This window comes from Mixophyes fleayi, chromosome 8 (assembly GCF_038048845.1).
Source record: "Mixophyes fleayi isolate aMixFle1 chromosome 8, aMixFle1.hap1, whole genome shotgun sequence".
In the NCBI taxonomy this organism is placed as follows: domain Eukaryota; kingdom Metazoa; phylum Chordata; class Amphibia; order Anura; family Limnodynastidae; genus Mixophyes; species Mixophyes fleayi.
Genome location: NC_134409.1, coordinates 4,849,623 through 4,875,760, shown reverse-complemented (window position 1 = coordinate 4,875,760; position 26,138 = coordinate 4,849,623). Strand labels below are relative to the sequence as shown.

General features: G+C 50.2%; 1 protein-coding gene across 6 annotated transcripts in view; it reads left to right on the top strand.

The window, feature by feature from the left end:
• SZT2 (SZT2 subunit of KICSTOR complex) overlaps positions 1-26,138 on the top strand; it is a 93,708-nt gene that overhangs the window by 43,149 nt on the left and 24,421 nt on the right. For 4 of the 6 annotated variants that reach the window (XM_075181696.1, XM_075181698.1, XM_075181697.1 and 1 more), the window contains 20 exons: positions 1,555-1,618; positions 2,619-2,804; positions 5,534-5,761; positions 6,030-6,240; positions 6,451-6,525; positions 7,719-7,857; positions 8,211-8,310; positions 17,266-17,395; positions 18,372-18,515; positions 18,601-18,706; positions 18,837-18,954; positions 19,041-19,152; positions 19,242-19,360; positions 19,445-19,609; positions 23,075-23,153; positions 24,162-24,347; positions 24,422-24,607; positions 24,690-24,853; positions 24,966-25,126; positions 25,207-25,304. In XM_075181696.1, coding sequence (XP_075037797.1) covers positions 1,555-1,618; positions 2,619-2,804; positions 5,534-5,761; positions 6,030-6,240; positions 6,451-6,525; positions 7,719-7,857; positions 8,211-8,310; positions 17,266-17,395; positions 18,372-18,515; positions 18,601-18,706; positions 18,837-18,954; positions 19,041-19,152; positions 19,242-19,360; positions 19,445-19,609; positions 23,075-23,153; positions 24,162-24,347; positions 24,422-24,607; positions 24,690-24,853; positions 24,966-25,126; positions 25,207-25,304 — 2,771 coding nt within the window. The remainder of the gene's footprint in view (positions 1-1,554; positions 1,619-2,618; positions 2,805-5,533; positions 5,762-6,029; positions 6,241-6,450; positions 6,526-7,718; positions 7,858-8,210; positions 8,311-17,265; positions 17,396-18,371; positions 18,516-18,600; positions 18,707-18,836; positions 18,955-19,040; positions 19,153-19,241; positions 19,361-19,444; positions 19,610-23,074; positions 23,154-24,161; positions 24,348-24,421; positions 24,608-24,689; positions 24,854-24,965; positions 25,127-25,206; positions 25,305-26,138) is intronic. The other 2 variants (XM_075181699.1, XM_075181695.1) reach the window with 1 other exon arrangement.

Sequence of the window (26,138 nt, the reverse complement as noted above, 5' to 3'; positions counted from 1 at the left end):
TAATGAACTGGAAGTGATGAGATCAGATCTCACTGATTATATAGATGAATATATTATTTGAATAACTTTTTTTTACACATATTAAAATCGCTTCTGTAATTATATCATTAATAACTGTTTATAGACCTTATATCCAACCTATTGTTGTCAATTACAGTTTTATAAGGTATCCTTGTAAGGATATTACAAGTCACTTTTTACAAAATCAGCCTGCAGTCTCATGTATTAATATGGGAATTCTGATTTTTTTTTTTTTTTTTTTTTTACAAGTGACTTGTAATATCCTTATAATTTACACTAGTGAATAGCTTATTTCTTGAAATACACATGTTTTCTGAATGGATTCTGCGAGGATGGCATCAGAACATATTATTTATAGAAATATTGCTTATAAGAGGCTGTACATACAGTAATGGTAGAGATAGACATTGGTCCTCCTATGTTTCCCCTTATATTCTACATCTCCCAGTATCTTGCATTCCATCATTGTACGAAGACACTGCCTCGTATACCGACGCCTTCAGGTGAGTCAGAGAAACGTGTATTCGGGAGACACAGGAGCTGAGATACGGTTCACCTCTCAGAGTGAGGGCACTTGGGAAAAACTGGCTTCTGTCCCCTTTACGTTTTTGAAGATACTGACGGTGCTTTCAGTATTGAATATTCAGGACTCTAAGAACCAGGAGCAGCCTCTAAGCTCCATCTCCTAAATTAGATTTGCCGGCAATTGTTTCCCAATCGGCCAAGGTTTTTAATAACATGGTGTACTGGATCCATATAAACGTTTTTGCACATTGCAACCTTTTGGAGACCTTTACCCTTTTCCCATTGTGGCCTGGAGCTGTGGGAAACAAGCAATGGACTTTCTGGGTTTCCTTCTGTCTAGTAGGACCACGATTCTCCTCCTTGGTGTGGCATCCTTCGAGGATCCCTCTGACTGTGCAACGGAGGGGCTCTGGTGTAACACTTGGGTGGGAAAAACAACTCCTGGATGGAGGCGATTCTCCATAGCATAGTTTGGGCACAGGGTGACCAGGAATGTTAGTCCCTCCTTTCTCTTATTGTTGTGTCATTGCTGGGCTAGTGGTAAGCTGAGGCGCTGACAAATCCATTATTAGTGGAGGATTTCGTTTTTACCAATGTCCTGGGGTGAAATGTATCTCGGTGTCTTTGTCCCCCTGTAGCCTCTGAAAAATAGGGATTCAATGGTAAGTACCAAAACTCAACTTTTTATCTTCTGATCTTATAATTCCACCAGCTGAAGATGGTACCTACAACTCTTACGGTGGTGTCGCACAAGCTCTTGTTTAGCTAGAAATGCACCTTATTCCTGGGCGCTGAATCGCTCCAGCAGTCACAGGTTGAAGTGAAGGAAGAACGCTCCACCCTAACACACAGGAAGGCGCTGCATGCATGTTCTCTGATGGTCATTGCTCCCGTGTTACAGGGGAGCAGCCTTCCTCCTACACTTCAAAACTCTCAGTCGCTCTCCTGGTGATAAGTTGAACACTGCGCTCTTCTATCTGCAATAGTCCCTGTTCTGTTTTCCATTAGGTTCTCCGCTCTGTCCCGGCTTCCAGCAGAACACAGGCAGGCAATAGAAGTTACAATGAATGAGGTGGGTACCGCAACGTGCCTCCATCCCTGTGCCGTCTGTGTATCTGCAGCCTCTCTGTACCCAACAACGTATGTCCCCAACCCTCTGTCATCTGTGTATCTGCAGTCTGTGTATCCACAGTGTGCCACCCATCCCTGTACCGTCTGTGTATCTACTGTCTCTGCTGCCTCTCCGTACCCAACAGTGTGCCAACATCCCTGTGCCGTCTGTATATCTGCTGTCTCTGCAGCCTCTGTATCCACAGTGTGCCCACATCCCTGTGTATCTGTCTCTGCTGCCTCTCCGTACCCACAGTGTGCCCACATCCCTGTGCCATCTGTGTATCTGCTGCCTCTGCAGCCTCTGTATCCACAGTGTGCCCCGATCCCTGTGCCATCTGTGTATCTGCTGTCTCTGCAGCCTCTCCGTACCCACAGTGTGCCCGCATCCCTGTGCCGCCTGTGTATCTGCTGTCTCTGCAGCCTCTCCGTACCCACAGTGTGCCCGCATCCCTGTGCCGTCTGTGTATCTACTGTCTCTGCAGCCTCTCCGTACCCACAGTGTGCCCACATCCCTGTGCCATCTGTGTATCTACTGTCTCTGCAGCCTCTCCGTACCCACAGTGTGCCCGCATCCCTGTGCCATCTGTGTATCTATTGTCTCTGCAGCCTCTCCGTACCCACAGTGTGCCCGCATCCCTGTGCCATCTGTGTATCTACTGTCTCTGCAGCCTCTCCGTACCCACAGTGTGCCCGCATCCCTGTGCCGTCTATGTATCTGTTGCCTCCGTACCCAACATCGTATGTCTCCAACCCTGTGCCATCTGTGTATCTGCAGCCTCTCCGTACCCACAGTGTCCCCCCATCCCTGTAATGTCTGCTGCTTCTCTGTGTGCCCACATCCCTGTGCCGTCTGTGTACCTGCTGCCTCTATAGCCTCTGTACCCACAATGTGCCCCCATCCCTGTAATGTGTACGTCTCCTTTATCTATCACTCAGGTGTCTGTGATCTCTTATTTCAGATCCGCTGGCTCCTAGAAGACGAGCTGGTGTCGGCCCTGCGTCATTCCCACGTCATCACTCGTTCCGTCCTACAGAAGGTTCTTTCTCACGTTTGTGAGTCGAAGGGGCGGCCGCACTGTCACAGAGAACTGGTAAAACTGCAGTTTGTGTTTGGCCCAGAGAAGTCCCTCGAGAGATTTAAAGAGGTGCGTGTGAGAGCTGTCCATTAACAGTAACTATCCTCCGTGCTGTACTATGCTGCAGGTGATGTACGGACAGTCTTCTAATAACATTGTATCATCTTGTGTCACGTCTCTCTCTTATAAATGTTCTAATTTGTGAGCCTCGGACATTAGACATTGGTCATTTTACACTGGGATGACCTATTTTAAATAAGATTCAAGCGGTAGAGAAAATACATTTATGAGGGTGTTACTTGGGTAGTAGTTATCTACAGAGGCTCTCCTCCTCCAAAAAAAAAAAATCCTTAAAAAATACCTGTGTTTTTAGGGGTGCTCAGGATGTGTCAGCAATCTGGAGTCATCCAATATTTTTAACTGGTCATTTTTTTTATTTTTATTTTACTCTATTTTTTTTACTAACCTAGCACATTTATATGGTTCCTGGAGTTTCAGCAGACTTTTATTTCTCCACCTTGAATTAAAAAATACAAACTAAATATATATATATATGTAGTGACATCGGTGCTTCTGGGCCGTCTCTGTAACCCAGTGAGAGGTCTGTTGTACTTGGAATCACTGAGCTTGCAGTTCTGTGCAGAGTCTACGAGCGTCGGATGGTATTTTTAGAAACAATTATCTCTTTATGGCTTATTCTCTACTAATATCAAGCCAAGTTCTAGTGGCTGAGTTTGTCCCGCTAATCTGAGCCTTTAATGATCCCATGAGTTTTGGGGAGTTTTTTTTTTTTCTAAAGCTTTTAAAATGAAGGATTTTGTTTAAATTAAATGCATTGTCCCAAGATGCTGTTTGGCAGCAAAAAGTCATCGTTTTCTGTTAAGTGTTTTTGTTACAACTTCATTTTCCTCTTTATTTCCTACCGTTTATGGATCATTTCTCTCGTCAACATATATATAATACTGCACAGTTTGCAAACCATGCTTCCTATATCTGCTTTGTCACGATCTTTTTTTTGTTCCTTTTTTATTTTTTTGCTGTTTGTAACTTCACCTTCCATCCATACTAGCTGCTTACCTTTTAACCCCTCTTATTGTTATTGTGCTCATTTTCTGTTATTCACTATGGTTTACTAATAACTGTCTGTTAACACTTGCTCCCATCTCTTGTCTACCCTTCCCTTCATTGATTCCTCTGCCTGTAGCTTCAAATGCTCTGCTCCCCGCACCCTCCTCCCTGTCCAGTCTACCCATCCACCCACATATCTCCCCCTGGTCCTCTTTCTTGCCCATCTACTTCTCTTCTGGCTGCTGGTGACATTCACCGCAGACCCCCCCCTCCCCCCTCCATACTTCCCCAGGTCCGTTCCTGCCTCCAGCAGAAAATTAGCCACACACCACATATCTCCAATCCTTCCAACCTCATTCTTATCACTCCATGTTCAGACCTTTTCTTGTGAACTCTGGAACGCTAGATCGGTTTGCATCATCCTCATCCTATTCCCCTCTCTCTCAATCCTTCATTCTCCTTGTCAGTACTGAATCTTAGCTCCCTCCCTCTGACAATGTTCCCCTGCTGCTCTCTCCTATGTGGTTCTCTACTTCACTGAGATTACTTTGCACACACTTCCCTGTTCCCCAACACTTGGGTGTTACCAGAATCCTTGTTCATTCTCTCATTATCTACCGTCCTGACTATTGCAATATCCAGTCTTCTCCCCACTTTCAGAGCTCCGTGCCCCAGCTGACCAGACTCTCCTGCAACCTTCAATCCTTCAAGTGCTCTCTCAAAACCCAACTCTTCACTGTAGCCTGTCTTATCCCCAACTGATAATACTCCCTCTGCCTGCTCGACCAGCTCCTATGTTTCCGCATTGCCCTCTCCCTCAGGACAGTCAGCTCTCATGAGCAGGGTCCTCTCTGCCACCGATATCTCACATCTGCACCTCCTTCGTCATCCTCTCCTATAAATGTTCTGTTTTTATGTGTTCTCTGTATGTGTAGTATGTGTACAACTGACTGTCCGCTGTTGCAGAGTTCTTCAGCACCTTATAAATAAACGATGACGGTGATAGAAGACAGTATTTATTAACTAATGATGCAAAGAGTAATAGTGTGTGTAACCCCTAGCAACCAATCCGATGTCCAAACAGTGTAGTGTAGTCCGAGTAATGAAACCACACATCCTATTGGTTGCTATAGTTACAGCATGTGTGTTATGCCTGCATCATTTTATTTAATAGTCCCTTATGGACCCTATCGGCTCCATCTGCAACTTTCCAATACCTGTAGTTTGCGGTCAAACTTCTGTCAGCCAGGGAATAGTGACTTTATAGGGGCGAGGAGTATCCCCGAAAACAAGTCACCTGTATCGGGACCCTCGTTGTTCTGCTTGGGGGGATTATTTGGAATATATAGTATGTAGATGTTATTTTAAGAGCTAATGTTTCCAGGTGTGTTCTTTATTTAATTTTCATATTCTTAGATGTTTTTAAGCAAAGTTTCTGGTTCCACGTCTGCTTTTCTTTCATATCATTGCTAAACAAAAAGTAAGGGTTGGCGGGGACTAGTGAATACTTCAACATTCCTCTAACTTTATCTCGTCCAGTGCAAGAAAACGTTTATTTTCCTCCTGTGTTCCTACATTTGTTTGGTCAAAGGCAAAAAGCATTATTAAACCACAGCTCACCCACTTGACCTTTGTTTCACAAAGAGTTAGTGTTGGATTTACAGTAGGGTATGTACATCATCCATACACTTAGTTTATGTGACTTTCTTTATGTTCTATCTATTCTATAGGAGTTTCACCGTCTTTCTCTGCTGGGATATCAGCTGAATGAGCAAGAAGTGGATTATTACTATGTGTCTCTGAGCCGACTTCACGCCCATCGGGTGGAGAACGTCCGTTCACAACATCTTAATGTGCAGGCCCCCTGGCATGACTCCGATGGTGGCACGGCCACCGAAAGTGTGGAGGACGAGGCTGAGCCCAAAATGCCACTCAAGAATTGTCATTCTATAGACAAGGTAAAGCGAGTTATAATGATGTTAAATTATAACTCCACTGAAAAATTATTCATAAAAATAAAATAAAAAATGTTTTTGACAAACTAAAATAATTATGGCGAGTACCACATCTTACTGGAATACCTGGAAAGGTTGTTGGCATGGTTGTCAACATGATTTTAATGTAGGAAACCTGTGTTCTATGTCTTTAACTCTCTGACTGAGCCAGTGTAATCTTTATTAGCACGGTTTCATTTTTGTTTTGTTTTTCTGCTAATTCTCATAACAGACAGAGGAGTATTCTGGAGAATGGGCGGCGACGGCCCTGGAGGTATCCGATAGTGAAGTGTCCTCGGTGATGTCGGGTACGTCAGTCCTGGACCAGGGGAGCAAAGCTGCTGTTGAAGCTTCTCTGGCTGACAAAGTTCTCTCAACACAAAAAGCCTCCTCTGTGGTCAGCCTCCCGGAGTCTTTGCAGTCCTCCACCCTAACTAGCACAGGTAACGTTTTCTGGCTAGGGCTTGAGCTTAAATGCAAAGAGCCAGTTTTAATCTATTTGTTTTGGGTTTTTTTCTCTGAATGTAGTATTTTGATGTTCTCGTAGGTCACATCCATCCTTTGCAGTACACCACTGCCTGTGACATTGTATTGAACCACATTGTGAGCTGCTCATGCTGTGCCTGACCTGTACCTATTTATATCTGTCCTAGGAGGATCTCGCCCACGTCCCAGCCGCGTCCAAAGTCTGGTCTCCAGTCACGGCAGTATGGACTCTGATCACTTGGGTGAGCCGGGCTTTAGTGTTTGTGTCATGTGTGTCCAGACTTTATGTGGTGCCCATAGACGGGTTGAAACAAATGGTACGAGGGACCCTAGCCTGAATAGCTTGCAATCTAAAGAATGGTACCATGTGAGATTGCCAAGATGGACATTTATTACTGTTGTGTCCATGCAGAATCCACGTGAGATAGTAATAAGACACAGATAAAGTGCCTATTGTAATGGGCCATGGGGTGGGTTCCATCTACCCTGCATGGGAGAGGCCCAGTATGACCTCCCCTCCATGTTACTGGGCTTCTTGACGAGGGCTCTCGGCCCGCTGACTGCCAGGCTACATGGACAAAGGTTCACACCTAGGTATACTGTTGTTTTTAAAACTGACATTGTTTCAAAGGTAGTACAAAAACGTCACCACAAATGAACTGGTTGGGATTATCAAATGCAGTTCTCACATTAGCATTATGTGCACTGTATACGTCACCACAACCAGGCTAAATAGCCATTCGGTAGCATAATAAAGTAATTCTGGGATACAGCTTCAATTCCTGTTGCACATTTTGTTGTGTCTCTTGGGAGGAGATGTCTGTCTGTCCTATCCCCAGCCTAACTTACCAATGACTTCCTACCTTGCTGGCATCTATCCAAATAAAATCCCTTTTTCCGGTCGTGGTCCAGGACACAGAAAAGCCGTTTGATGACAACCATCGTCAGACACCCAGCAGCCATCTTTGTGCAGCCACACAACAGCCATCCTGCTGCTCCAGATCTGACGATAGCCCAGCAACATGTTCAGTGTGAGATAATAGGAGACGTTACTGATAGAAGTAACTCATAGTTTCTTACAGTCCGGGAGACTGTCGAGAGAGCTGTGCACCCTCCCGCATCCTGCCCAGGGGGCTTAGTGACCTGATTCATAGCAAATAGCATCATCCTGGTACCTCCTGTTTCATGCCACCAATCACGTAATTGAGCAGTAGGGGGGGGGGGGGGGGGAGGCTGTTGTAAACCCAAGCCTGAGCAAAGCTGTCTGTACCAAACTCCTCCATCTCTTTTATTACTTATCAGTCCAAAGAAAACATTACACTCAATAATATGAAATTTAGCAGAGAATACCGGACGCTGTCTTTCATCCTCGCTCCAGTATGATAGTTAGTCGCCTGGCGGTTGCACTTGATCTGATCTTGGTCACCCCCTGCAGGATACGACGCTGGCAGCAGCGACTCTGAGTGTGAGGATGCACTCATCAGTGAGCAGGATTCCCGCTCTCCGGTGATGCCAAGGTTTTGGCTCATTGTGAAGATTCACCAAGACTGGGTGGAAGTGTGTACTCACGCCAGGTAGGTTTATTGTGACAGAATCCTGCACCTTTCTCTCCGCCTGTGTAACGTGTGCCACAATGCAGTGTTTCCCAAATCCAGTCCTCAGGGGCCGCTTAACAGTACATGTTTTCCAGATATCCTGACAGTCACAAGTGAAATCTTTAGTACCAGCTGTAGAGCTTTTAAAATGCGTCCGTCAGTAATGAGTAGACTTGTGCTCCTAGAAGGGAGATAAGGATAACATGTACTGCTAGAGGTCTGGGTTTGAGAGCGGCTGCCGTACTGTTGGTACAGGGTGTTCCTCACTCCGGTGCGGGACTCTGCTCTGAGGCCGTTGCCGGATCCAATCTTTCCGTCTCTTGTACTGACAGTGCCGGGGCTGCCCGGGAAGTGGAAGAACTAGGGGAGAGTCAGAGGCTGCATCAGCTGGTGGTGAGGAAAGTGGGGGAGATCTGCCGAGTGGTCAACCAGGTAATGGACCTTTTTAAGTCTTTTTAGTTTAGCAAAACGATTTTTTTTACCATGTGAAAACACAATTTTTTGATTGGAATGAGTCCGATTGTATGTAATACATTTCATAATTTACTGTGCTCTTAAACTTTCTAGAGAGATGGTTGGATTTATATTTAGTTATTCACGGAGGCACATAGTAGTGGCCCTGTCTTGTGGCGAGGTTTTGCCTTTGAAACTCTTGTAATAGGGAATTGATGTGGATTTTGCGACTTACACATGAAAAGTTGAAAGTCTCAGTGTTTTTGTAATTGGTTTTATTTTTTTCTATGTATATATCTGCATGTAAATTATAGTAGGGTCACACTGGACCTGATGCCTAAAGTGATTTGAACAGGTGTGCGAATCAATATGGTTTATATTAATAAAGTGCCTTTAGAGCCCAAAACAGTTGTCAGTCCTTCAGTCCTCCTATTAAGGAGTCTTCACTATCTGTCACCTGAGTATGTTTAATAATTGCTTAATTTGTTAAAATAACTCTTAAAGTAACCGTATAAGCCCCCCCCTCTATAGTCCACCGTCGTCTTCCCCTCTCACCTCCTGTTTTCAGTTACTCCCACTCAACACCAATGTCTGCCAAATCTCTGGCCCAGTGATGTCACAGCAGCTTAACTGAATGCATACTCAGCATTTTGACCTGCCATTTTCAACTTTTTCTAATGTGGTGTGTTGGTAGGGTAATTTGGGGTTTTAATGGCCCTGGAACGTTCAGCTTAGCACATGCAGTATTACATAATATCTAGTTTCTGTATTGTACTTTTCCTAGCCTCTCCGTTTAGGAAGATTACGTCTTTTTTCCTGTCTGCATTCATCCTGCGTTATAATCTCTTGCTGAGGTTTTAAAATGCAAAATGCTCCAACAAAATTGTTACACTTAAACTGTTGTGCCAAGCATTCAAGAGCAATTAGCATAAAGCAATATTGTAACGTTTGGCCAATATATCAGATCCAGCCAGTCTAAGCAGGCAGTAGATTACTGATGCACAGCCACACTGCAGGAACCGATTTAACATCAATGCTAAATAATTTAACGAAAGACAGAGAGAAAATCAGCATAAACCCTGTAGAAAGATTCTTTCCCCCACGTATAATCACTGCTGTGATTCTTTGTAAGTAGGGATTGGTGGCAGCAGTTCTGATGTAGACGGAAACATCATAACAGCGGTTATTAAGTGTAATATTTCTCTAAAGCAAAAACTTTGCAATCAGAAAACATCTTTACTGCACTCTAGACAGTAATGAAATAAGCTATAGATTTCTTTGTTACCTTTCAGTACTTTTCTTCTAGAAATCCTGGTTTTAATGAGCATGCCTTACTGAACTCTGTTAATACACATATTTCTGTTATATCACCTCTGTCCCATCTTTCCTCTAAACTGCATATAGTCTATATAGTCATATTACTCTTCATGTCTTCCCTGATGTTTTGTTATGCAGAATTTATCACATGGTGTGAACTATATATGTGACTTGACCATATGATGCAAAATGCTTTAAGGAAATGAGGAATACATAAAATACAAAATATATATTTTTTTAAGTGCCCTGCAGGACGGGTACCGTACTCTGCAGGAGAGGGGCTGGGTCCTGCAGGGCGGGTACCGTACTCTGTGCAGGAGAGGGGCTGGGTCCTGCAGGGCGGGTACCGTACACTGTGCAGGAGAGGGGCTGGGCCCTGCAGGACGGGTACTGTACACTGTGTAGGAGAGGGGCTGGGTACTGTACACTGTACAGGAGAGGGGCTGGGCCCTGCAGGACTGGTACCGTACTCTGTGTAGGAGAGGGGCTGGGTACTGTACACTGTACAGGAGAGGGGCTGGGCTCTGCAGGACGGGTACTGTACTCTGTGCAGGAGAGGGGCTGGGTCCTGCAGGGCGGGTACCGTACACTGTGCAGGAGAGGGGCTGGGCTCTGCAGGACGGGTACTGTACTCTGTGCAGGAGAGGGGCTGGGTCCTGCAGGGCGGGTACCGTACACTGTGCAGGAGAGGGGCTGGGTCCTGCAGGACGGGTACTGTACACTGTGTAGGAGAGGGGCCGCGCCCTGCAGGACGGGTAATGTACACTGTGTAGGAGACGGGCTGGGCCCTGCAGGACGGGTACTGTACACTGTGCAGGAGAGGGGCTGGGCCCTGCAGGACTGGTACCGTACTCTGTGTAGGAGAGGGGCTGGGTACTGTACACTGTACAGGAGAGGGGCTGGGCCCTGCAGGACGGGTACTGTACTCTGTGCAGGAGAGGGGCTGGGTCCTGCAGGGCGGGTACCGTACTCTGTGTAGGAGAGGGGCTGGGCCCTGCAGGACGGGTACTGTATACTGTGTAGGAGAGGGGCTGGGCTCTGCAGGGCGGGTACTGTACTCTGTGCAGGAGAGGGGCTGGGCCCTGCAGGACGGGTACTGTACACTGTGCAGGAGAGGGGCTGGGCTCTGCAGGACGGGTACCGTACTCTGTGCAGGAGAGGGGCTGGGTCCTGCAGGGCGGGTACTGTACACTGTGCAGGAGAGGGGCTGGGTCCTGCAGGGCGGGTACCGTACTCTGTGCAGGAGAGGGGCTGGGCCCTGCAGGACGGGTACCGTACTCTGTGCAGGAGAGGGGCTGGGTCCTGCAGGGCGGGTACTGTCCACTGTGCAGGAGAGGGGCTGGGTCCTGCAGGGCGGTACCGTACTCTGTGCAGGAGAGGGGCTGGGTCCTGCAGGGCGGGTACCGTACCCTGTGCAGGAGAGGGGCTGGGCCCTGCAGGGCGGTACCGTTCTCTGTGCAGGAGAGGGGCTGGGTCCTGCAGGGCGGTACCGTACTCTGTGTAGGAGAGGGGCTGGGCCCTGCAGGACGGGTACCGTACTCTGTGCAGGAGAGGGGCTGGGCCCTGCAGGGCGGTACCGTACTCTGTGCAGGAGAGGGGCTGGGTCCTGCAGGGCGGGGTACTGTCCACTGTGCAGGAGAGGGGCTGGGTCCTGCAGGGCGGTACCGTACTCTGTGCAGGAGAGGGGCTGGGTCCTGCAGGGCGGGTACCGTACCCTGTGCAGGAGAGGGGCTGGGCCCTGCAGGGCGGGTACCGTACTCTGTGCAGGAGAGGGGCTGGGCCCTGCAGGGCGGTACCGTACACTGTACAGGAGAGGGGCTGGGCCCTGCAGGACGGGTACCGTACTCTGTGCAGGAGAGGGGCTGGGCCCTGCAGGGCGGTACCGTACTCTGTGCAGGAGAGGGGCTGGGTCCTGCAGGGCGGGTACCGTACCCTGTGCAGGAGAGGGGCTGGGCCCTGCAGGGCGGTACCGTACTCTGTGCAGGAGAGGGGCTGGGTCCTGCAGGGCGGGTACCGTACCCTGTGCAGGAGAGGGGCTGGGTCCTGCAGGGCGGGTACCGTACTCTGTGCAGGAGAGGGGCTGGGTCCTGCAGGGCGGTACCGTACTCTGTGCAGGAGAGGGGCTGGGTCCTGCAGGGCGGGTACCGTACCCTGTGCAGGAGAGGGGCTGGGCCCTGCAGGACGGGTACCGTACCCTGTGCAGGAGAGGGGCTGGGTCCTGCAGGACGGGTACTGTACACTGTGCAGGAGAGGGGCTGGGTACTGTACACTGTGCAGGAGAGGGGCTGGGCCCTGCAAGACGGGTACCGTACTCTGTACAGGAGAGGGGCTGGGTCCTGCAGGGCGGGTACCGTACTCTGTGCAGGAGAGGGGCTGGGCCCTGCAAGACGGGTACCGTACTCTGTACAGGAGAGGGGCTGGGTCCTGCAGGGCGGGTACCGTACTCTGTGCAGTAGAGGGGCTGGGCCCTGCAGGACGGGTACTGTACTCTGTGCAGGAGAGGGGCTGGGTCCTGCAGGGCGGGTACCGTACTCTGTGCAGGAGAGGGGCTGGGCCCTGCAAGACGGGTACCGTACTCTGTACAGGAGAGGGGCTGGGTCCTGCAGGGCGGGTACCGTACTCTGTGCAGGAGAGGGGCTGGGCCCTGCAGGACGGGTACTGTACTCTGTGCAGGAGAGGGGCTGGGCCCTGCAGGACGGGTACTGTACACTGTGCAGGAGAGGGGCTGGGCCCTGCAGGACTGGTACCGTACTCTGTGTAGGAGAGGGGCTGGGTACTGTACACTGTGCAGGAGAGGGGCTGGGTCCTGCAGGACGGGTACTGTACTCTGTGCAGGAGAGGGGCTGGGCCCTGCAGGACGGGTACCGTACTCTGTGCAGGAGAGGGGCTGGGCCCTGCAGGACGGGTACTGTACACTGTGCAGGAGAGGGGCTGGGTACTGTACACTGTACAGGAGAGGGGCTGGGCCCTGCAAGACGGGTACCGTACTCTGTACAGGAGAGGGGCTGGGTCCTGCAGGGCGGGTACCGTACTCTGTGCAGGAGAGGGGCTGGGCCCTGCAAGACGGGTACCGTACTCTGTACAGGAGAGGGGCTGGGCCCTGCAGGACGGGTACCGTACTCTGTGCAGGAGAGGGGCTGGGTCCTGCAGGGCGGGTACCGTACCCTGTGCAGGAGAGGGGCTGGGCCCTGCAGGACGGGTACCGTACCCTGTGCAGGAGAGGGGCTGGGTCCTGCAGGACGGGTACTGTACACTGTGCAGGAGAGGGGCTGGGTACTGTACACTGTGCAGGAGAGGGGCTGGGCCCTGCAAGACGGGTACCGTACTCTGTACAGGAGAGGGGCTGGGTCCTGCAGGGCGGGTACCGTACTCTGTGCAGGAGAGGGGCTGGGCCCTGCAAGACGGGTACCGTACTCTGTACAGGAGAGGGGCTGGGTCCTGCAGGGCGGGTACCGTACTCTGTGCAGGAGAGGGGCTGGGCCCTGCAGGACGGGTACTGTACTCTGTGCAGGAGAGGGGCTGGGCCCTGCAGGACGGGTACTGTACACTGTGCAGGAGAGGGGCTGGGCCCTGCAGGACTGGTACCGTACTCTGTGTAGGAGAGGGGCTGGGTACTGTACACTGTGCAGGAGAGGGGCTGGGTCCTGCAGGACGGGTACCGTACTCTGTGCAGGAGAGGGGCTGGGCCCTGCAGGACGGGTACCGTACTCTGTACAGGAGAGGGGCTGGGCCCTGCAGGACGGGTTACCGTACTCTGTACAGGAGAGGGGCTGGGCCCTGCAGGACGGGTACTGTACTCTGTGCAGGAGAGGGGCTGGGCCCTGCAGGACGGGTACCGTACTCTGTGCAGGAGAGGGGCTGGGCCCTGCAGGACGGGTACTGTACACTGTGCAGGAGAGGGGCTGGGTACTGTACACTGTACAGGAGAGGGGCTGGGCCCTGCAAGACGGGTACCGTACTCTGTACAGGAGAGGGGCTGGGTCCTGCAGGGCGGGTACCGTACTCTGTGCAGGAGAGGGGCTGGGCCCTGCAAGACGGGTACCGTACTCTGTACAGGAGAGGGGCTGGGTCCTGCAGGGCGGGTACCGTACTCTGTGCAGGAGAGGGGCTGGGCCCTGCAGGACGGGTACTGTACTCTGTGCAGGAGAGGGGCTGGGCCCTGCAGGACGGGTACTGTACACTGTGCAGGAGAGGGGCTGGGCCCTGCAGGACTGGTACCGTACTCTGTGTAGGAGAGGGGCTGGGTACTGTACACTGTGCAGGAGAGGGGCTGGGTCCTGCAGGACGGGTACCGTACTCTGTGCAGGAGAGGGGCTGGGCCCTGCAGGACGGGTACCGTACTCTGTACAGGAGAGGGGCTGGGCCCTGCAGGACGGGTACCGTACTCTGTACAGGAGAGGGGCTGGGCCCTGCAGGACGGGTACTGTACTCTGTGCAGGAGAGGGGCTGGGCCCTGCAGGACGGGTACCGTACTCTGTGCAGGAGAGGGGCTGGGTCCTGCAGGACGGGTACCGTACTCTGTGCAGGAGAGGGGCTGGGCCCTGCAGGACGGGTACCGTACTCTGTACAGGAGAGGGGCTGGGCCCTGCAGGACGGGTACCGTACTCTGTACAGGAGAGGGGCTGGGCCCTGCAGGACGGGTACTGTACTCTGTGCAGGAGAGGGGCTGGGCCCTGCAGGACGGGTACCGTACTCTGTGTAGGAGAGGGGCTGGGCCCTGCAGGGCGGGTACTGTACTCTGTGCAGGAGAGGGGCTGGGCCCTGCAGGACGGGTACCGTACTCTGTGCAGGAGAGGGGCTGGGTCCTGCAGGACGGGTACTGTACTCTGTGTAGGAGAGGGGCTGGGTACTGTACACTGTACAGGAGAGGGGCTGGGCCCTGCAGGACGGGTACTGTACACTGTACAGGAGAGGGGCTGGGCCCTGCAGGACGGGTACCGTACTCTGTGCAGGAGAGGGGCTGGGTCCTGCAGGGCGGGTACTGTACTCTGTGCAGGAGAGGGGCTGGGCCCTGCAGGACGGGTACTGTACTCTGTGCAGGAGAGGGGCTGGGTCCTGCAGGGCGGGTACCGTACTCTGTGCAGGAGAGGGGCTGGGTCCTGCAGGGCGGGTACTGTACACTGTACAGGAGAGGGGCTGGGTCCTGCAGGACGGGTACTGTACACTGTGCAGGAGAGGGGCTGGGCCCTGCAGGACTGGTACCGTACTCTGTGTAGGAGAGGGGCTGGGTACTGTACACTGTACAGGAGAGGGGCTGGGCCCTGCATTACGGGTACCGTACTCTGTGCAGGAGAGGGGCTGGGTCCTGCAGGGCGGGTACCGTACTCTGTGCAGGAGAGGGGCTGGGTCCTGCAGGACGGGTACTGTACACTGTGCAGGAGAGGGGCTGGGCCCTGCAGGACTGGTACCGTACTCTGTGTAGGAGAGGGGCTGGGTACTGTACACTGTACAGGAGAGGGGCTGGGCCCTGCATTACGGGTACCGTACTCTGTGCAGGAGAGGGGCTGGGTCCTGCAGGGCGGGTACCGTACACTGTACAGGAGAGGGGCTGGGCCCTGCATGACGGGTAATGTACACTGTGTAGAAGAGGGGCTGGGCCCTGCAGGACGGGTACCGTATTCTGTGCAGGAGAGGAGCTGGGCCCTGCAGGACTGGTACTGTACACTGTGTAGAAGAGGGGCTGGGCCCTGCAGGACGGGTACCGTATTCTGTGCAGGAGAGGAGCTGGGCCCTGCAGAACTGGTACTGTACACTGTGTAGGAGACGGGCTGGGCCCTGCAGGACTGGTACTGTACACTGTGTAGAAGAGGGGCTGGGCCCTGCAGGACGGGTACCGTATTCTGTGCAGGAGAGGAGCTGGGCCCTGCAGGACTGGTACTGTACACTGTGTAGGAGACGGGCTGGGCCCTGCAGGACGGGTACCGTATTCTGTGCAGGAGAGGGGCTGGGCCCTGCAGGACTGGTACTGTACACTGTGTAGGAGACGGGCTGGGCCCTGCAGGACTGGTACCGTACTCTGTGTAGGAGAGGGGCTGGGTACTGTACACTGTGTAGGAGACGGGCTGGGCCCTGCAGGACGGGTACTGTACACTGTGTAGAAGAGGGGCTGGGCCCTGCAGGACGGGTACCGTATTCTGTGCAGGAGAGGGGCTGGGCCCTGCAGGACTGGTACTGTACACTGTGTAGGAGAGGGGCTGGGTACTGTACACTGTACAGGAGAGGGGCTGGGCCCTGCAGGACGGGTACTGTACACTGTACAGGAGAGGGGCTGGGCCCTGCAGGACGGGTACCGTACTCTGTGCAGGAGAGGGGCTGGGCCCTGCCGGACGGGTACTGTACTCCGTGTAGGAGAGGGGCTGGGCCCTGCCGGACGGGTACTGTACTCCGTGTAGGAGAGGGGCTGGGCCCTGCATTACGGGTACTGTACTATGTGTAGGAGAGGGGCTGGGTCCTGCAGGGCGGGTACCGTACACTGTACAGGAGAGGGGCTGGGTCCTGCAGGGCGGGTACCGTACTCTGTGCAGGAGAGGGGCTGGGTCCTGCAGGGCGGGTACCGTACACTGTACAGGAGAGGGGCTGGGCCCTGCATGACGGGTAATGTACACTGTGTAGGAGAGGGGCTGGGCCCTGCAGGACAGGTACTGTACACTGTGTAGGAGACGGGCTGGGCCCTGCAGGACGGGTACTGTACACTGTGTAGAAGAGGGGCTGGGCCCTGCAGGACGGGTACCGTATTCTGTGCAGGAGAGGAGCTGGGCCCTGCAGGACTGGTACTGTACACTGTGTAGGAGACGGGCTGGGCCCTGCAGGACGGGTACCGTACTCTGTGCAGGAGAGGGGCTGGGCCCTGCAGGACTGGTACTGTACACTGTGTAGGAGACGGGCTGGGCCCTGCAGGACTGGTACCGTACTCTGTGTAGGAGAGGGGCTGGGTACTGTACACTGTGTAGGAGACGGGCTGGGCCCTGCAGGACGGGTACTGTACACTGTGTAGAAGAGGGGCTGGGCCCTGCAGGACGGGTACCGTATTCTGTGCAGGAGAGGGGCTGGGCCCTGCAGGACTGGTACTGTACACTGTGTAGGAGAGGGGCTGGGTACTGTACACTGTACAGGAGAGGGGCTGGGCCCTGCAGGACGGGTACTGTACACTGTACAGGAGAGGGGCTGGGCCCTGCAGGACGGGTACCGTACTCTGTGCAGGAGAGGGGCTGGGCCCTGCCGGACGGGTACTGTACTCCGTGTAGGAGAGGGGCTGGGCCCTGCCGGACGGGTACTGTACTCCGTGTAGGAGAGGGGCTGGGCCCTGCATTACGGGTACTGTACTATGTGTAGGAGAGGGGCTGGGCCCTGGAGGTACCGTACTCTATGTGGAAGACCGACTAACGTAAAGATACAAATTCGCCCTGTGTATACAAGTTCCTGCTGGGCTGTGGTCTTTCTTTACCATCCTTCCTGCCCATTATTTTCACAACTTTTTCTCTTTTCCCATTTGTTTAAAACGCAATGATTTTTTACTGATAAGTAAGCGGCTTTATTGAGAGGTGTGATTGTCGGGACCTGGATTAGTTTATGTCTGTTGTGGGTGGTTTGGTTGTATTTTATTTGTTTCCCACCCAGCGTCTGCTGCTGCAAAATCTCCATGACACCCACCAATGCCACAATCTGCTGGTGGAAGAGAGCGAGGATGAACTTTGGAAAACGGAAAGTCCCTACACATCAAAGTGGCAGAGGATGGTCCCTAACGAAGGTGAGCCCCACGTTCTTCTTTAATATGTTGTTGCCATAAAGAGCTGAGATAGGTTGTAGCAGAGGAGCCACAGGAGGCGGCGATGTCGCACTATCCATATTGTAGTGATTGTGAGTAGCCCCTTCTCCCCAAGTAGTAGAGTGGGAAATCCGCCACTCCTGACTTTCGGAATCTTGCTGTTCAGATAACTCAGATGTGGGTGGAACTCGCTGCTCAATGTCTAATCGGATGAACCCATAATTGTGTTCAGCTCACTGCTGGCTAAACTGGGAGCTGAAAGCCCCCAAAATGGGTCACCATACTTTTTTAGAGTGGGTCCCTATGATTGCTTTTTTTTAAAAAACTATTATATACTGCACACTTAGACTATTATTTTTTGAAAAAAAAGTTTAGGGAATAATAATAATAATTAATGTATATGTATCTCTTTTCTGCTAATTTGTTACAGGGGAATAATTAACAGGGGTGCACGGGCAGGGCTTAGGGGTGCCCTGAAAAAATTATGGAGTCCCTAAGGGTGCCTCAAACTGACAACGTTTTTAGATCCACTGCCCTACACCCATCAGCTACACACACTGGAGGCAGCCATTTTGTGGGAGGAGTTGATGACCTTTTTTTTTTTTTTTACTTCTTATTCATTACCAAATGCCTCGATGATGTCCCTGGTTGCTAGTGATTTCATTGGTTGTACTGATATGAATATTAGTTTAGCTCACAAAATTGCTCTTGGGTGCACAATAATATCACAGCAGCCCTAATTATACATTCATCATAGTAATAATGTTCATGTTATTTACTGTATTCTTATATATATGAAAATGGAGAAAGAGGGCCCAAATAATGAGGTACATTTGAAAAGGATAGTGCATTGCAGCTAGCAATGAGCGGCTTCATACCAAGGGGGGATTGTTAGTAGGAATACCTGTATAATGCTGTAGTATAACTTGTATTATTATTACCTATCCGGGTTCCGCAGATTACTCTGGAGAGGACAGTAACCAGCCACGCGATTACTTAGCCGCCACCATGCACTTCATGCCGGGATACTTTGCCTGCGATGTGGTGTGGAGCACGGTGATACACATCCACCCACGACTAAAGATGGGACCTAACATGAGAGGTAACGATCTGGTATTTCATGGTGTTCGGAGAGGAACATGGTGTATCTTACCAGCCTAACCCAGGTACCTTTACTTGTGTGTCAGCAGCCATACAATCCCTGCGCTCCGTGCTCAGCGCCTTCTCCGTTAGCAACAGGAAGAACATGTTCGTTTATCAGGAGCGTTCCACCAAATCGGTCTTCTATCTCCGGTGTGTGTTGCATTGGTGCCAGACAGAAAACGTTGTAAAATGACCTTCCTGTGCATCGAAGGGTTTACTATGAAACGCGTGGACAGACATTTGAACTGCCTAGTTTACATTTGTCTCTTCTTTTTCTTAGGCTCTCTGAGACCTCCGGCAATGGCCGGCTGTGGGATTTAGACTTATCTCAGTCGATGATGTCTCGTTCTTTAGCTCTGTCCCATAGCCAGGAGCCAGTGTTCTCCGAGGATGTGATGGTAAGGTGTCAGGGTTTGAAGTTGAGCTTGGAGGGTGGGCAGGGTCTAATCGTTGTTACCAGTCTCATCCTCACCTGATTTTACAGGGCAGCCGTTTGTCATTGGACCTATCCTCTTCCCGAAATTCAGATTCTACAAGACCTGTGGGTCAGATAGATAAACATATCCTGCTCCTGGTGCACGGGGTCGGAGAAGCAGGTGAGATGTTGTGTAGACACCTGGACAGATACACTGGTTGGAAGACAGAGGAACAACGTGATACCAGTTTTTGCATTTAACTTCTGCAGGCTCTGAAATCACTGACGATTTGGTGAAGGTTTTACGGAAGCGTCTAGATGAGACCACGTTGGACATAATTACTGTAATGCTGCAGAGGAATTGCAAACTGACGCCAGCAGATGTGGAGGTGACAATGTAGACACTTTTGTAACTGCTTAATGTTGGCGTGTGGCAAAGCCCCCAATAAAGTCTGATTGTTCCTCTTCTCCAGTTCATCCAGCCCAGAGGGACGCCCCCGACTGAGGTGCAGCTGTTCACAATTCCACAAACTTCTCTGCCGTGTCTTCATGCTATGGCCTATTACCTGCGTCAGAACCTGCTCATCTTCCTCCATACTCCCAAGTACACAGATAGTAATGGAGAACATCACTTCCAGGTGAGGGTGTCCTGGTGCTATTGACGATGTCTACTGTTGGGTTTGGAGGTGATGTACCTTTGATTTTGGAAGCTATATGTTGAAGGCAGTTTGTGTTAGCATTGCTGCCTTAGAGTGCTGGGGTCAGGGGTTCAATTCAAAGCAGGACCCTATCTCTGTGGTGCTTATGTGTTCTCCCCGTATATGTGTGGCCGAGAATTTCAATAGTAAGTAGTAGTAGTACAGAGGGCTGTATTACAGGGCACGGTATATAAATGGTTAGTAGTAGAACGGAGGGCTGTATTACAGGGCACGGTATATAAATGGTTAGTAGTAGAACGGAGGGCTGTATTACCGGGCACGGTATATAAATGGTTAGTAGTAGAACGGAGGGCTGTATTACCGGGCACGGTATATAAATGGTCAGTAGTAGAACGGAGGGCTGTATTACCGGGCACGGTATATAAATGGTTAGTAGTAGAACGGAGGGCTGTATTACCGGGCACGGTATATAAATGGTTAGTAGTAGTACGGAGGGCTGTATTACAGGGCACGGTATATAAATGGTTAGTAGTAGAACGGAGGGCTGTATTACCGGGCACGGTATATAAATGGTTAGTAGTAGAACGGAGGGGTGTATTACAGGGCACGGTATATAAATGGTTAGTAGTAGTACGGAGGGCTGTATTACAGGGCACGGTATATAAATGGTTAGTAGTAGTACGGAGGGCTGTATTACAGGGCACGGTATATAAATGGTTAGTAGTAGAACGGAGGGGTGTATTACAGGGCACGGTATATAAATGGTTAGTAGTAGTACGGAGGGCTGTATTACCGGGCATGGTATACAAATGGTTAGTAGTAGTACGGAGGGCTGTATTACCGGGCACGGTATATAAATGGTTAGTAGTAGAACGGAGGGCTGTATTACAGGGCACGGTATATAAATGGTTAGTAGTAGAACGGAGGGCTGTATTACAGGGCACGGTATATAAATGGTTAGTAGTAGAACGGAGGGCTGTATTACAGGGCACGGTATATAGATGGTTAGTAGTAGAACGGAGGGCTGTATTACCGGGCACGGTATATAAATGGTCAGTAGTAGAACGGAGGGCTGTATTACAGGGCACGGTATATAAATGGTTAGTAGTAGAACGGAGGGCTGTATTACCGGGCACGGTATATAAATGGTTAGTAGTAGAACGGAGGGCTGTATTACTGGGCATGGTATATAAATGGTTAGTAGTAGTACGGAGGGCTGTATTACAGGGCATGGTATACAAATGGTTAGTAGTAGTACGGAGGGCTGTATTACCGGGCACGGTATATAAATGGTTAGTAGTAGAACGGAGGGCTGTATTACTGGGCATGGTATATAAATGGTTAGTAGTAGTACGGAGGGCTGTATTACAGGGCATGGTATACAAATGGTTAGTAGTAGTACGGAGGGCTGTATTACCGGGCACGGTATATAAATGGTTAGTAGTAGAACGGAGGGCTGTATTACCGGGCACGGTATATAAATGGTTAGTAGTAGAACGGAGGGCTGTATTACTGGGCATGGTATATAAATGGTTAGTAGTAGTACGGAGGGCTGTATTACCGGGCACGGTATATAAATGGTTAGTAGTAGAACGGAGGGCTGTATTACTGGGCATGGTATATAAATGGTTAGTAGTAGAACGGAGGGCTGTATTACTGGGCATGGTATATAAATGGTTAGTAGTAGTACGGAGGGCTGTATTACAGGGCACGCTATATAAATGGTTAGTAGTAGAACGGAGGGCTGTATTACAGGGCACGGTATATAAATGGTTAGTAGTAGTACGGAGGGCTGTATTACAGGGCATGGTATATAAATAGTTAGTAGTAGAACGGAGGGCTGTATTACAGGGCACGGTATATAAATGGTTAGTAGTAGAACGGAGGGCTGTATTACCGGGCACGGTATATAAATGGTTAGTAGTAGAACGGAGGGCTGTATTACTGGGCATGGTATATAAATGGTTAGTAGTAGTACGGAGGGCTGTATTACCGGGCACGGTATATAAATGGTCAGTAGTAGAACGGAGGGCTGTATTACAGGGCATGGTATATAAATGGTTAGTAGTAGAACGGAGGGCTGTATTACCGGGCACGGTATATAAATGGTTAGTAGTAGAACGGAGGGCTGTATTACAGGGCACGGTATATAAATGGTTAGTAGTAGAACGGAGGGGTGTATTACCGGGCATGGTATATAAATGGTTAGTAGTAGTACGGAGGGCTGTATTACAGGGCACGGTATATAAATGGTTAGTAGTAGAACGGAGGGCTGTATTACCGGGCACGGTATATAAATGGTTAGTAGTAGAACGGAGGGCTGTATTACAGGGCACGGTATATAGATGGTTAGTAGTAGTACGGAGGGCTGTATTACCGGGCACGGTATATAAATGGTTAGTAGTAGAACGGAGGGCTGTATTACTGGGCATGGTATATAAATGGTTAGTAGTAGAACGGAGGGCTGTATTACCGGGCACGGTATATAAATGGTCAGTAGTAGAACGGAGGGCTGTATTACAGGGCATGGTATATAAATGGTTAGTAGTAGAACGGAGGGCTGTATTACCGGGCACGGTATATAAATGGTTAGTAGTAGAACGGAGGGCTGTATTACAGGGCACGGTATATAAATGGTTAGTAGTAGAACGGAGGGCTGTATTACAGGGCACGGTATATAAATGGTTAGTAGTAGAACGGAGGGGTGTATTACCGGGCACGGTATATAAATGGTTAGTAGTAGTACGGAGGGCTGTATTACAGGGCACGGTATATAAATGGTTAGTAGTAGAACGGAGGGCTGTATTACCGGGCACGGTATATAAATGGTTAGTAGTAGTACGGAGGGCTGTATTACAGGGCACGGTATATAAATGGTTAGTAGTAGAACGGAGGGCTGTATTACCGGGCACGGTATATAAATGGTTAGTAGTAGAACGGAGGGCTGTATTACAGGGCACGGTATATAGATGGTTAGTAGTAGTACGGAGGGCTGTATTACTGGGCACGGTATATAAATGGTTAGTAGTAGAACGGAGGGCTGTATTACCGGGCACGGTATATAAATGGTTAGTAGTAGAACGGAGGGCTGTATTACAGGGCACGGTATATAAATGGTTAGTAGTAGAACGGAGGGCTGTATTACAGGGCACGGTATATAAATGGTTAGTAGTAGTACGGAGGGCTGTATTACCGGGCACGGTATATAAATGGTTAGTATCACGGCTGTGTCCTTCCCACGTACTGATCGCAGGTCACAGTCAGTGCAGCGTCAGCATTTGTAATTTGTATCAGACACACAATCTTTCCGCTGTCTGAATCTCTTAGCTGTGCAATTACTCAGTGTCCATAGTTAATATTTTTGGGATGTGTCGCCCTGTAATGTGCTTGTGGGCTCTGTTTTCTGTTGTGTGTTTGTGAAATCAAACATTGTTTGTTTTGTAGCATTATTACCACAACTCCCTCCCGGAGCTGGACCTGTTCCTGTATAATAAGCCTGGAGGACAAGGCACAGGAGGGAAAGGTAACGAGCGTCTCTGTCCCTGTATGTTCTCTGGCAGTACTTTGTTATACAGACACATCAGAGTATAACACCCATCATCCACTGTGAATTACCTAATACATCATGGTTATACACAACACCTGTTATCCACTATGTATTACCAAATAGTGTTTCGTTATACACAACACCAATTGTGTATTGTTTCATAATGCTTTGTTATTTTGGCCCCTATAATTCATCCACTATGGATTAGTTTAGCTAAAAATGCTGCACTAAGTAAACTTTATTTGGCAGTTTCTGGATTCCGACGCTACAAAGTTTTCATGTTCCTAATTGTAGAGCACTGTGGATTCTGCTGATTCTATGTAAATAAGTGTTAATAATAGAATTGTGATTTATCGTGTCGTCTTTACTAGACTTTAACGCCAATTCTGAGACAGTCCAGCTTTTATTGTTTCCCCTCTTCTGGACTACAACCCTGATTATCCGCTGCTGTCTAGTAGATGAACAGTATGTACGCTGTGTTTCTTCCACTTGTAGGGAATCATTTACTTGCTATATAATGGTAGCGTCCATCCATTCTATTCTACACAATAAACAGTATGAACATTTGTGTCATCTTGTTCAGTTTGTTATAAATTATTTTGTTATAAACTGTAACTAAAGATCACGCATAAGGAGGAACGTTCACACTTGTTTAGTGTCTTTAGTGCAATCCTTTTGCAAAACTGCACTCAAAGATTCAGAGAGGTATAAACGGATGTGTAGCTTGGATCCACCAAATCTGCTACAGTGTATCAGCCTCTTTATTTATACGTAATGCAAAGAGCATGTTGATGAATGGGATGTTTTGGTTTTTAGGGTTAAAGCATAAAACTGTTTATTAACCTTTGATGGTCATAGCGCCTGGGTGCCTCAGCCCTGTTCTGTGCCATTCTACGGGCAGAGTATTGCCACTTGATGTATGCCCACGTATGACAATCAGAAGTATATGGATCTGCCATTAATGTGACTCTGATTTCCCTTTAGGCATCGCCTGCATTGCGTTGTCATTTGTGGATCAGCAGGGGGCGCTTCTAGCGCAGGCGTATGGGGAGAGGTCAGGACCACCTCTGCTTTGCCCCTCTACAACGTCGCATCTGCTCAGCGTCAGCACGTTTGAGTCTCTGACAAGAGTCAGCAGGTTTATGCCGGATTCCAGCACTGACCATCCAGGTAGATGTCGCCCATTGTCCTCTCCCTATTAGCTCTTCTGTCCTCTCGTCCTAACCTTGCCTCTTGTGTTCCAGCGTCTCTTATTTTGGTGCGTTTTGACGTTTGGGAGAAAGGGAACATCAGCTCCTCCCAGTTATCTGAGCGGCTCTCCAATTCGCTGCGTCACGCGCTTTGTGATGTCGTCATCGAGTTCCACATCCTGCAGGTGCCCCTCTGTGTGGATCCCGTGAGCCCAGCGGAACAGGAAGCTGCTATAAATGGTAGCAGGGGGCACGTTACGCCTATATAATCAGAATAGATTGTGCGACCTGTGTGCGATCATTTTCCTTCCTCTGCTTTTAGGAAAGGACCCCTCCCAATCACAGCCTGATATGAAGGGATTGGCTCAGTCATCTAACAAGCCCCGCCCCTCCCCGATAAGCCTCCCGCCATCGGTGTCTCCCTCCTGCACAGACCCAAACACCCCTCCTAGTAAAACCGGGCGCAGAAGCTTCTGGGACATGCTGGTAAGGAGGCAGCATTTGTAGAAAGTGTGTTATTATATAGGACCGGATAATGTGATTTAATTTTTTAACATATCAACTCACAGTAATCTGATTCTTGTTGTGCTATTATCAGAGTAAACCTGACAGTGCTGAGCTGGGACCCCCAAAAACCACTGATGATATAGTTTGTGAACGCACCGAGGAACCGAGGACGAGACGGCGGCACAAGACAGAGAGTCTTAAGGTTCCAAGTTACCCAGACAAGCCTGGTATCCGCATGGAACATGCACAGAGGTAGTGTCTATTGTCCCTCGCTCCCTAGATCCTTGTCTTCCCTAAAGCCAGTGATGCAACCTTCCATATATCCTATGCAGGAAGCGGCAGGTACAGCTGGAGGAGGGCGAAGCGGGCACCCTGCACCCCTTATACAGTCAGACCTGTCTACAGTGGATGAACTTCATGAGTCAGCTAGGTGTGTGTAATGCAGAGTCCTGCCAGTCATTATATAACCCAGTTACATATGTTTTCCCTCTGTGCTCAGCTATGTCATATTATAGTTCACCTATCACCTACAGCCAGAGTGTGTTCTAAGCCAACATTAATGAGAACGCAGATTATCCATTCACTAGGAACCAGTGACATCACTGAGAGTGCAGCCTATCCATTCACTGGGACCAGTGACATCACTGAGGGTGCAGCGTATCCAGTCACTGGGAACCAGTGACATCACTGAGAATGCAGCCTATCCAGTCACTGGGAACCAGTGACATCACTGAGAGTGCAGCCTATCCAGTCACTGGGAACCAGTGACATCACTGAGAATGCAGCCTATCCAGTCACTGGGAACCAGTGACATCACTGATAGTGCAGCCTATCCATTCACTGGGAAACAGTGACATCACTGAGGGCGCAGCCTATCCAGTCACTGGGACCAGTGACATCACTGAGGGCGCAGCCTATCCAGTCACTAGGAACCAGTGACATCACTGAGGGCGCAGCCTATCCAGTCACTAGGAACCAGTGACATCACTGAGGGCGCAGCCTATCCATTCACTGGGACCAGTGACATCACTGAGAATGCAGCCTATCCATTCACTAGGAACCAATGACATCACTGAGAGTGCAGCCTTTCCATTCACTAGGAACCAGTGACATCACTGAGGGCGCAGCCTATCCAGTCACTAGGAACCAGTGACATCACTGAGGGCGCAGCCTATCCAGTCACTAGGAACCAGTGACATCACTGAGGGTGCAGCCTATCCAGTCACTGGGAACCAGTGACATCACTGAGGGTGCAGCCTATCCA